The sequence below is a fragment of the Sturnira hondurensis genome, unplaced genomic scaffold (assembly GCF_014824575.4).
Source record: "Sturnira hondurensis isolate 20B ecotype Veracruz unplaced genomic scaffold, ASM1482457v3 Scaffold0004136, whole genome shotgun sequence".
Taxonomy (NCBI): Eukaryota; Metazoa; Chordata; class Mammalia; order Chiroptera; family Phyllostomidae; genus Sturnira; species Sturnira hondurensis.
In genome coordinates, this window is record NW_028076767.1 from 15,708,019 (window position 1) to 15,721,029 (window position 13,011).

Below are 13,011 nucleotides of genomic sequence, written 5' to 3' on the forward strand. Positions count from 1 at the left end.
TTCTAATTAGAATCTTTCAATCCCATATAAACCTTTTTTTTGTCGAAATGAAACATTTCAATCATATACAAAAATAAATAACCTGTGCCAGCTTCTCTTGAAGGACAGAATTTTACTACAATTGTTATTGAAAAAAAAAAGAGTATACACTTTAAAATGACAGTAGTTTTTGAGATTTGTTTCTACATAGTTTTCATAGGGTTTCTCGACAGCTAATAAAGAATACCTGTGGAAGAGAAGGGTATTGCTAAAATTTTTCTCATTAACTAAACTTTACATGCTACATCATGGCAATTAAATCCTCATGTTAACTTTACAGAGAAATCTGTAAGTATTGTAGTGATGTCAAATATATTAGTTTTACAGAGAAAGTATTTTAAAGCATTTTTATTTTTGCTGCAAAGTCAGTAAAAAAAACACATAGTTGCTTCACTCTACAAATTCGCTGCTGAGTAGCAGCTCGGGGAGAACTTCTGGACGGACTAGTAAATGCGTCCCCCTGCTGATTCAGACCCACACAAGCACTCTCGAGGTGCCCTGTGAAATACCATCGACTTTCTGTTCAATAACTAAAAACTTTTTCCTGAAATCATTTCTCATATCTAATCTCCTTATATACCAGCATATAATGTGTATTAACTTATAAGCTCTTAACTTCTCCTATAAAAATAATTTTATCATTTTATATTTCCTGTCAACACTATCCAAAGTTCACTTGCTTGAGTGTGACCAACTTTCCTATTCCCAAACCCAACCCTTTAATTCACTTCTGTCTTTTCCATATTTAAACTCAGATTTCTCTCAAATCTACTTCAGATTCGGTACTCAATAACCCAAAAATAACACCTTTCTTTAAAGACTATTTTGTATAGCGCATTCATTCCTCTAGCTCTCCAAGAACAATGAACTGAATCTTTGAAGACGCAGAGCACAGACTGTTTTTGTTTTTTAAAATGCAGCAAACCGAACAAAAACTTCACCCAAAAAATACACCTTTTTTCTGTTTTTTTAATAGTGTGAATTTTGTTTGTTCCTTTCTTTTTCCTTTTTGGATGATAACTACATTCATTAAAATTGCAGCTCATTTCTCTCATATCCAGATTAATTTTTATATTCATCTTTGTGATGCAACATAAAAATGTTTTTAAAAGACACTAATTTGTTGGTTACTTTATTTCCTACAGGCCATGATACCACAAACATTTTTTAACAATAACTAAAATTATTTGAAGAAAACACATACATGACTTTAACAGAGATGATAAAGGACATGTTTTTTATTTTTAAATCACTTATTTAGAGAGAAAAATAACTTCCCATACTATATACTAAAAAAATTATTTTATATATGCAAATTTTTCTACACAAAATGCCAATGCATAAACAAACTTTCTAAGATCAACCATAAATTAACAATATTATAGATACATAATAAATTCAATACTATGATATAAATTGTTTTACCTTTGCATTATAGGGAATATAATGTTTTGATAAAGCTTCAGGCGTGTGCATCCATGTTCTGTCTGCAATAAAGGATACACAGTGTTAACTTACATCGCAGGTTTTGAGTGTGTCACATTCATGCATTAGCATTTCTAAGGAATCTGATATGAATGACAGCGTTTCTGATTCCAAAATTCTTTTGCTAAATTAAGAAAGAGAAACTAGTTAGATATAAGAACAATGTAGCTGGAAAGTGGTTAGAGAATTCTTTCCTTCACCTACAAGTCCCTGTTTTTTAAAAAAAAATATTTTGAGATAATGCAACTATTACTGGGTTTTTAAAGAATATATAAAAATAACAATATTAGTTGAGCTATGAGTAATATCAATTATATGATTAATTTTATAATTACTTTTTCTTTTTTATTCTCATAAATTAAAAGTTATTTTTCTTACTTCTCTAATCAATAATCAATCCTTTTAGTAATCTTGTCTTTACCCATCGTTACTATTTTTTGCAAAGAATTAACTATTTAGTAAAGGAACATTTTAATATTATACTAGTAACTACATTTATAAAAATCCAAAATAAGTCAATCTACTAAGTTCATTTAGAAATCAATATGATATTAGGATAACTTTTAATCTAAACTTGGAGAAACATTAATTGAGGGTCTACTATCTGGAGTTTTGATATAGATAATCATAATTTCAATCTTAATTTGAAATGTTTGGATTAGAGTAATGGAATATTATAAATAAAAGTAATTAAAAGGATAGAAGGTGAAACTAATTAGTACTGTATATTATCGATATAATATAAAATATACTTTTCATTCAATTTTGAACTTTATTTATAAATTCTGTACATCATCCCAAATATTTTGTTGAATGCATAAGAGAAAAAAAGTAAAAAATATTAATGCTTAGTCCAACCAAATTTGACTTTTTTAACTGTTTTTGTAGTAAAATTTTTTCAATATTCAAATATGTGATGTCTCCTTTAATGGAGTTTTGTGAGTATTTAATTTCTCATGAAAAATTTAAAATGTAGAATGAATATTATGAACAGAATAATATCAAAACATTTTATGTGAAAAATATTAAATAAGTGCACACTGTAGGGAAATATTGAAATACTAACAATGTATTTTAAACATTTAATTCAGAACATTTGAAGGTGGTGTCAGCAGAACACAGCCTGATAGCATTAATATGTCCCCTCAAACTGGGGGAATGTGAAGACATTAGAAAAAGACATATTTCTGGAGCATCAATTATTTATATCATTTGAAAGATAATGCAATATATTTCTATGAAATATGTTTCTGGAATGCAATGCCTTATTTACAACTTGAAGACCAAACATGAGGAATCAATTAAATGCCAGTTTAGGGTGCATTTAAGGGCCCTCTCTGACTACTGAAGGGTATATGAGAGCTGTACTTGGTTCAAACATTCTGAGAAGCAAGGAATTCTAAGCTTCAAAAAGCAATTTTGACATACTGGCATTGACATTAATGTGGGGGACTCTTTTTTTTGTTATAGTGTTCTTTTTATGATTGTTACTGGATAGTGACATGATTAATTCAAGGGTAATTTGTACTTAAATTTGGGATATATCCTTGCCCTTGTCTATTAAAAAAATAAATCACAACACTATACACCAAAACAATTAAAACACCAAAATAATAAAACCACCAAAGACCTGCATTAAAGAAATCTACAAAGGCCTTGGCTGATGCGGCTCAGTGGGTTGAGCACCGGCCTATGAACCAAAGAGGCGCTGGTTTGCTTCCCAGTCAGGGCACATGCCTGGGCTGCAGGCCAGGTTTCCCAGTGCAGGGCATGCAAGAGGCAATCACAAATTGATGTTTCTCTCCCTCCCTTCCCCTCTGTCTAAAAATAAATAAATAAAATATTGTTTTAAAAAAAGAAAAGAAACCTAAAAAGATACTTTTTTTTACCCTTTAACTCAACTCTCCTCATGGCTCCATTTCTAAGACAGACAACACTGCTCAGGAGGAATAAAGTTTAACTGAAGTCTGAATATGATGGCTCATTCCAATATTGAGGCAGAGAGATAAACTGCTTTCTCCATAAACTACTGTTATTTGAAGACTGATGATATCACCTCAGTTACAGTTTCATATTGCAAGGACCTAGAGAGAATGTATATATATCCAGCTTTTACTAATGAGAGACTAATATAATTGCAATATTAAATTATTAGTGCACAAACTGCAGCTGTTACCATGGCAAAAAAATTTATATCCACATATCAAGGGTTGCTAGTTTAGTGGTTGCTCATTATTTACCTCTAGTATAGGTAGTACACTTATGAAACCTGAAGGGTTTCCAAAACAAGTCCTTACAGTCATCCTAATGTACACTTTGGCAAAAGAAAAAAGAAACCTGACACAATAAAATTTTTAATATTAACTTATATAAGTGAGGTTGACCTTGAAGAGTTAGTATTTAAAGAGATGGTCCTTGGTCACTGTAAATGCCCACAAATGCAATTAGATACATGTAAGTGGTATAAGAAGGAGAATAGAGACATTCAAGAATGTGTCCCCTTCCTTGAAATTAAACTATAATCACTGACTCAGTAGAAATGCTAACATTTCAAAATACTTAAGTGTTAAACAAACCACTCTCACTGCTGGGACAATAAATTTAAGCATTCATAATTCATTTGGATTAAGACCTCATCAAGAAATATGTAGTAACTTTATTACTTCTACATCCCAAAGCTTAATACTTTGAGTTTATTAAATTTAAAACTAAATGTGGTATGAATAGATGCATATGAACAGATCATATAAAGGCAAATAATATTTAAATACTGAATGCTAAGCGCTATGCACTATGAGTATGTCTACTCATCAGTATGTCAACTGCTAAGAAAAATAAAGTAAATTAGTTAAATTATTTAATCACATTTATTCACATGCTATGTTTATGTATTTTCACTAAATTATTCATTTTTATGTAAGAAGTAAAATCTGTATTTTAAAAATTCAGATAGAAAGCTAACATAGGGAAAGGAGTTACTAAACATATTCATTAATATTTAATTAATAATTATGAAGACAGAAAAAGTTTTACCAATTAAAAATTGTGTGAAATGATGCAATTCTAACACACTTAATCTTTTTCAAAATCTATAAGCAGCACTAATACCATTAAAGCTTTTGCAAAGAAATCAGTAAAGTACCAGTTAATTCAATTCAAGAATAGCAGGCAAATTACTTATTGGGTGATTTAATAAAAGGGGGAAAAACAATTACAATAATCTTTTTTCCTCGGGCTTCTGAGACAAAGGATGATTTAGCAAGGTTGCACATGATAAGTGAACTGGACATCTATAAAATAAGATATAAGCTTTTACTGACTGAAGACCACCTTGCTGTGTTTCAAGTATAGAATGTATGTCGGTGCTAATTATTGGAATAATAAATTGAATTATATATTCTCTAGAGCTACAATTAAACTCAGTTGTCAGGATCTATGGATTCCCTCATATAATTCAAATTTCCCAACGCATATTAAAATGAAATCAAATAGTACTGTTGGTTGGAACTAGGAGGAGAACCTCACTACATGAAAGATTCAGCAGTGATTGGTGAACTTAAGGTAGAATTTCCAGCATCAAGTTCTAACTTGAAATTGGAGTAAAATATTGAGCAATAATTTCCTAATATGTATATTTTAGTCATTAGACCTGAAAAATAAAATAAATTTTAAAAAAATTAGAGAATGAAACAAAGTAGAAAATAGCAAGTACTTCCCCTTCTTGATTCTTTAAATTACACTAATTTTCCTCCCGGTTACATTCCCACTGTCTTCAAATGAGGCAAATGTACAAATTGCTAGTTACTCACATTGCTGTACAGCTGGTGAGATTAGTGCTCAGTGGACAAGCCCTCTAAATTCCCTTCAAATAGAGAGTAAATTAGAAATGTGGAGTTTCAACTGAAAACCATGGGAAAGGCAATTACAATCAAATAAAAAGAAAAACTCCAGAATGCTGTTGCCTTTTTAAATAAGGTAGTATAATTAAAGTAATGAGCTGAGATACAAGGTTTTTTATTACTCTGTTAGAAATACTTCAGATAATCATTTCTACATAATTTTTTTACTAGAAAAAGGAATAAAAAATACACAAACATTATTTTACTGTTGGCATATGTTTTAAATCAGAAGCAAATTACAGACCATAATAAATGTCACTTGGCCTTCCCCTTATTCAGAAAAAAATAAATAAAATAATAAATTCCTAGCTTGCGAGGGTTGAAAAGTACCAGAAAGTTCACATTACCTAAAGTCTCTGGACCACATCCAGATGAACACCTCTTGCTTCAGTAACAAAACAAAAATTAGTACTTTGAGTGATCCCATTATATTTTTGCACAACTTTGTTGAACTGTTTTTCCTACATTAAATCAATGACCATGTAAGTTATACCTCTGTGTCCTTTATTAAACTTAGTCTCATGAGCAAATGACAGCCTTTCAAACATTATAAGATAATTCCCATGATCATGCCAAGGATTCAGCCATGCTCCCCTCCTGTTTGGTGCAAAGTCCTGAAGTCATCTCAGCCTTTCTCAGGAGGGCATGCTACAATGTGTCAATTCATTATCTACAGACAGAACAGCCTGTTCCTGACTTCATGGAATGGAACAGATCTATTCCCTGGTTCTGGACTGTTCATTATTCATATCAGAAAATGAACTGGAACCTTGGGCAATGACGCTGTTGTTCTTCAGCCATTTTTTACCCACAATATATGTATATGTATATATTAACAATGTATGTATATAAATAACAACAAAAGTGTTTGCTTTTATGGACCAATGTTTGGCAACCGACAGCATATAATGTGACCTAACTGGTCATTTCCCACACCCCCCTCACACATCTGTAATCCTGCCTCATCAATTTTCTTTTGCTTCCAGTCACCTACAAACCTGAGCAGCATGGATACCATGTTATGTAAGAGAGAGTCCTATGCTCACCACTAGAGAATAATAAGGACACATTATTTTATCCTCACTGACCATATAAAACTATCAAATTTTTCTGCCTTTCCAATGAGTGCATCATATTTTGTAAAATGACAGTATCTTCCCCCTTAAAAAATAAATAAAAGCGGTTTCTTTTATTCTTGTACTGATAATTATATATATAATATATATTTAAATACTTATCTTAAAATTAGTAACAAACTTCATTTAGCCTCATTGCTCTCAATTCACCTATCATCAATTCTAACGTATTATTCAGTAAAAAGTAAAGTTTTCTCACACACTTACACATACACAGGAGTGAATTTAAATCAAGATAACCTTAGGTAAGCCCGGGAGTGTTGCATGGCTACGTAAGGTGAAGTTAGAACCAACTTCAGATCATTTTATTTTTTGCAGTTTCACACCACAGAATAAAACTATCAGAGAACAAACCAGGAAAAGTGTATTCTGAACAAAGTATATTAGATAACTCCATTTTCATTAGGGTGATGACCAAAAATTGTTAACTGGCAATGTTTGTAAATTTGCGTGCTCTGTACTAAATCCGTTCTTGAGCCACGTGGTTTGGTAATAGGAAAAAACTGATTGCCTAACAAACATCTCTGCTTGCCTTTCACAGTAATATTGAACTGACTCCAGCCGTTCAACGGGCACACTCACCTTTCTTCCTGCTAAAAGCACGGTTCATGATGAGGATCGGCCAAAGAGATGTTCAGTTCAATCACACTTTATAGCCTGTGAACATAACAAAATATTAAAAATCATAAATGAAAGAATGTTGATCAACATTTTGTGCAGATGCATTTTAATCACAGTCTTTTACATTTTTAAAAAAATGTTTACAAACAATATTCTGAAATCTCCCAAAGGACACGTAAGTAGTCAATATTATGAGTGACACAGCAGACAAGAACAATATCTCAAATGAAATTCCTCTGAAGTTCCTAAATATCCTTATAGTTTTCCTATTACATATCTATCACTAATTATAGTTACTTGAACATTTAAGGAGAAAAAAATGTAGGAAGGAGTCTCCCACAGAGTTTATAGAGACAAGTCTTACAGCTCACACACAGCCAGCAGAGAGGGAGGGAAACTTCATAATCCATAGGAGATCAATAAGATGTTTAATAATTTTCTTACCTTAAAAGGGGAAAAAAACTAAAATAAATGATGCTTTGGCCCCACTTAGCAAATCTTAAAAATTAGACACACCCCCCCACACACAAAGTAAACCTTTTCCAAGTAACTTCACTGTATCCAAAACTTTGTTCAAAAATATTTTAAGAGATATAAAAATATTCAATACTCAACGTGGTAAAATTCACAATATCTGGCAGCCAATAGAAAATAAATCAAGCATAGAAAGTATTAAAAAATATAGCCTACAATGGGGAGAAAAATCAATGAAAAGTGATCCAGAAAAGTAACATACATCATAGTAGTGATATCCAAGGACACTCAGGCACATTCCACGTGCTCAAGAAACTAGAGCATAGATTAAGCAGTTACTGAGAAACAGAGGAGATAAAAACAAACAAATCCATCTTCTAGAAATGAAAAACACAATGTATGACATAAAAAGTACACTAGATGGGACTAATAGCAGATAAGACACTTCAAAAAAAAGAGTAGTGAAGGTGAAGACATGGGCATAGCAACCATCTAAAATGTAACACAAGACAGAGGAAGAAAGAAAGGGAAGAGAGAAAGAGGGAAGGAGGAGAGGGGCTGGGGAAGAGGGAGGAAGGCAGGGAGAAGACAAGGAAAAGCGTCACTGAACTGTGGACAAACTTCAAGTTGTCAAATAGTCCCTGAAGGAGGAGAGAGAAGAGAAGCATAAAATATTTGAAGAAATAAAGGCTGAGAATTCTCCAAAAATACAAACCCAGGGATTCAAGAGACTTAAAAACCCCCAAATACAAGAAATAAGAAAATTATACCCATAACATATCAAAACCAAATTTCTTAAATCCAGGGACAAAGATAAAGTATTAAAAGCAGCCAGAAAAAAGATACATTGTGTATAGTGGAAAAAATTGGAATGGCAGAAGTTTTTACATCTGAAATGTTACAAAGTAGAAGACAGAGGAGCAACACCTTTAAAAAACAGAAACCTAATAAGTAAATAAATACATGAACAGATCATCTCATTACATATGGGGGGAAGTAGACTGATTTTTTAAGGCTCATTTTGAGTTTCTTTATTAAACACCATGATATGTTTTTTAGTTTTATCTTTCTAAAAAATCCAGAGGCAAGATTCTGCATTAAATATTTATATTATAAATATAATTAGAAAACTTACAAATTAGCTTGATATGTAAGTCTAGTTATATTAAAAATGAATACATGTGATCAATAAAAAATTTATAATTCATAATTTATTGAAACATCATTTTAAATTTAAAGCCAATTAGAATTTTAAATCTTTGAATAAAAATTTAAAGTACATTATAAACATTCAAGGTACATGTCATTACATGAATTACTTTAATTCCAAATTTCATTGAAAATCAATAACCACACTGACAAAACACTGTGAGGCCAATTGGTATTTACTACTCTATAAATTTAATCTTTTGAGGGCATGATTTTCTTTTTTAAAGTTTGGAGTCAACAATCATTTCTTTAAATAAATCCAGCACACTTAGGATGGAAAACTGATTTACTAAAGGAAATCCACTGATATTTATAGACTACTTCATAACTATAGTGTGACTTTTTAGTGAATGGCAGTTTCCTGCTTTGAAACCTGCTGCCCAAGCTCTTATTAAAAAAGAAAAAAATTGCCCTGGCTGGTGTGGCTCACTGGGTTGAGTGCCGGCCTGTGAACGGAAAGGAAGCTGGTTCAATTACCAGGCAGGGCACATGCCTGAGATGCAGGCCAGGTCCCTAGTTGGAGTGATGAAAAAAGCAACAAGAGGCAACTAACTGATGTATCTCTCATACAGCGATGTATCTCTTCTTTCCTGTTCCCTCCCTTCCCTTCCCTCTAAAAAAATACATAAAATTAAAATAAAAAATCAAATCATATTGTTATGACTGAGAAACTATATATGGTATGACTATTCTAACCTGTACAGCAGCTAGTTTTGAATTTCATTTTTATCCTTATAAGTGCATTTAAAAATCAAATCTTCCTGGAATTCTTTCAAGGTTACAATTTTTAAAGATCTAAAAACTGATTAAGACACAGTTCACATATAAGTCATAAATCATTTAAAAATCTTATTGTTCACCAAGAGATAAGAAATATTGGTAAAATAATGAAGTCTAATAATTAGGTTTAGTTCTAGGAAAGTAAATGAAGTGAAAAATAAATAAGCTGCTTCACCTATAAATATACAGAAGATGCATTTTTTACTCTCAAATCTTTTGTGTACACTTCTGAATATGTAATTCAGGAAGGTAATTATGAAAGAATGCCAAATGTTTTTAGATCCCGCATTAACTCCTCCAGGTTGCTAAATACTCTAAAGCAGTGTCTCATTATTGGAACTCCAAAGGCTCCAAAAGCCTACTTAGCTCACTTTTAACACTCCTCTTGATTCAGTCAGTGTCTGCTGTAAAGGTTCTGTATGTAGGTCTCCCAATTATAAGGCATCAGATAACATTTTTCTCCATTACATTTATAACTCTAATTTGCAATAGTCTTTGCTTTTTATAGATAAATGCTATCTAAGAATAACCAATGAAAACTAACCAGTACAAAAACTGAGAAATTTCACATTACCTGGAAGGGAATCCACATAATATGCACTAAATACACATTTATAATTTGCCGAGAAATAGCAACATTACTATTTTCTGAAATTCCCTGATGTGGAATACAACTGTTTATCATATTTTCCTTCTCTTGTTTTCCAATATTGACCCATATCTCAGATATGACACTCAAAAATTTTTTGATTTTCCTTTTTAAAAAATATATTTTATTGATTATGCCATTAGAGTTGTCCCAGTTTCCCCTCTTTGTCCCTTTCCACCCAGTCAGGGCACATTCCCTCCAAAAATCCCCCTCCCTTAGTTCACGTCCATTGGTCATGCATATAAGTTCTTTGGGTTTTTTATTTCTTACACTGTTCTTAACATTCTCCTGTCTATTTTGTACCTACACCTACCATTTATGCTTCTTAATCCCTGCAACATTTCCCCCTATTCTCCTCTCTCCCTGCTCCCCACTGATAACCCTCCAAATCTATTATTTTGTTCCTTTTCTGCTTGTTTGCTTTTTAGATTCAATCATTGATAGTTGTGAATATATTGCCATTTTAATATTCATAGTTTTGGTCTTCTCTTTTGTACATAATTCCCTTTAGCATGTAATATAATAGTGGCTTGAAGATGATGAACTCCTTTAGTTTTATATTGCCTGGGAAGCATTTTATCTGCCCTTCCATTCTAAATGATAGCTTTGCTGTAATCTAGGTTGTAGATCCTCACTTTTCAAGCTTTGAATACTTCTTGCCAGCCCCTTCTGGCCTGCAAAGTTTCTTTTGAGAAATCAGCTGACGGTCTTGCGGGAATGCTTTTGTAGGTAACTCTGCTTTTCTCCTGTTACTTTTAAGATTCTCTCCTTATCTTTAACCTTTGGCATTTTAATTATGATGTGTCTTGGTGTGGTCCTCTTTGGCTCCAACCTGTTTGGGATTGTCTGTGCTTCCTGGATTTGTATGTCTATTTCTTTCACTAAATCAGGGAAGTTTTTTTTTCCATTACTTTTTTTCAAATAATGAAAGTTTTCAGTTTCTTGCTCTTCCTCTTCTCCTTCTGCACCCTTATGATTTGGATGTTGGTGCGTTTAAAGATGTCCCAAAGGCTGCTTATACTACCTTCATTTTTTAAAATTCTTTTTTCTTCTTGCTGATCTTTCAATAGATGCACCTTGAGATCACACTGTGGCAAGCATTGGAGGAGTGAAGAAGTAAAAATAAGTATGACATGATCCTTGTTTTCAAAGAACTTGCCATCTCTGAGAGGGAGGGGGCAAGGGTTTGGGACTCTATGGTTAGGGAAAATCCCTATAAAGAGGTTGATATCATTGGAAATGCTTGGACAAAGCACATAATTAGTGTTTTTGTTCAATGGAAAGCATCAGACTGGATATGAATAGTTATTTCCCAGATGGATAAAGGCTAAAAGTGAGGGGAGGGAAGAAGGTTGCAAGCAAAAGAGCAGGCAGAGCACATGTGATACAGATTGACTATGGGTGTGAAGCTCCTAGCCACATGGCTAACAGCCTTCAGGGAGCCATCTATGCCCCACACTGCAACACCCCTGACTGGGAGTGAGGGAAGGTCTAAGGAGAGCAATTCGGGCTGTCCATACTGCGACCGACACTTTGGAATGCCTTGTATGTACGAAAAACGATATACATGATCCAGAAACACCAGGTACATGAAGCAAAATTAAAACAGCCTGAATTTTCTCCAGTGCCAAGAGTCCAGTCAAAATTAAGGCTAGAATGAATCAAAAAGAAAAATGGACATATACAGCCTATCTTTTCTAACAATGAAAGCCACAAAATTTGACAACAATTTTCTGCTGTAATGATGAAGTAGATTCACAAGTCAATTCCACAGCCTTAAACCTCTAAGTGTTGCACAAAAAAATATGTGTGCAATGATTCTGGCAATGTTGGGATATCACAATATTCAGTGCAAAGATTGGGTACTGCAGAAATACCCCTTGTTCCCATATGTCACCTGGAGGTGGCGCCACCACTCAGCACCCCAAACGAAGTCCTTTCTGCTTCCTTAAGACCAAAGAGTGAGAGCTCCGGAGAAGGAGATGTCCTGGATTTTCAATCGGTCTGGGCAACCTCGGCGTGGGTTTGATGAGACTCCAATACAGTACTTTCACAAGTGCCCATAAAATTCGGCGCTAAACTTTGAAAAGCTTCTAGCAGTCTGCCCCAATAATTAGATACTGAGATATTTTTTAATTAAAAGTTTATTCAGTGATCAATTAACTATTCTGTCCCAAAGTTTTCTTCATTATCTTGTATCCTCAATGGGAGGTCAGCTACCTTTCTCTAAAATGAGATAATCACACAATAAATTAATGATGCTAGCAGAAAAAAACTTAAAGACAGAACTGTGTATACTGAAACAAACATTAGTTACAATAGAATGCATAGGTCTCTACTAAATACATTGGGTTGGCTAAAAAGCCCACATGGTTTTTTCCATAAAATAAAAGACACATTTATTCATTTTCACTAATAACTTTATTGATTTGGTTACTTTGAGTATGCTGGCTACCTTTCATGTGGTACAACATTGATTGTTCTCAGTTAATGTCTGGAATTGATCACTATCAACTTCAACTGGTCTATCTGACCGTGGAATATTGTCAAGCGAGAAATCTCCAGCACTAAACATCATAAACAACTTTTGACACGTTTGATCAGTCACAGCATCTTCTCCATACACTGCATAAATCTCTTTAATGTTGCTTTTTATTTGCATTTTTTCCTTCCTTGAAATAATAATATGCTGAAAATGTTGCATATTTTCTCCCACATT

The 13,011-nt window shown here is 33.0% G+C and overlaps 1 protein-coding gene across 7 annotated transcripts in view; it reads right to left on the minus strand.

Annotated features, from left to right (window-relative positions):
• GULP1 (GULP PTB domain containing engulfment adaptor 1) overlaps positions 1-13,011 on the minus strand; it is a 226,923-nt gene that overhangs the window by 90,310 nt on the left and 123,602 nt on the right. For all 7 annotated transcript variants that reach the window (XM_037043781.1, XM_037043779.1, XM_037043782.1 and 4 more), the window contains exons 3-4: positions 7,142-7,216; positions 1,465-1,526 (exon numbers count right to left, since the gene is read on the minus strand). In XM_037043781.1, coding sequence (XP_036899676.1) covers positions 1,465-1,526; positions 7,142-7,169 — 90 coding nt within the window. In that variant the 5' untranslated portion in view covers positions 7,170-7,216. The remainder of the gene's footprint in view (positions 1-1,464; positions 1,527-7,141; positions 7,217-13,011) is intronic.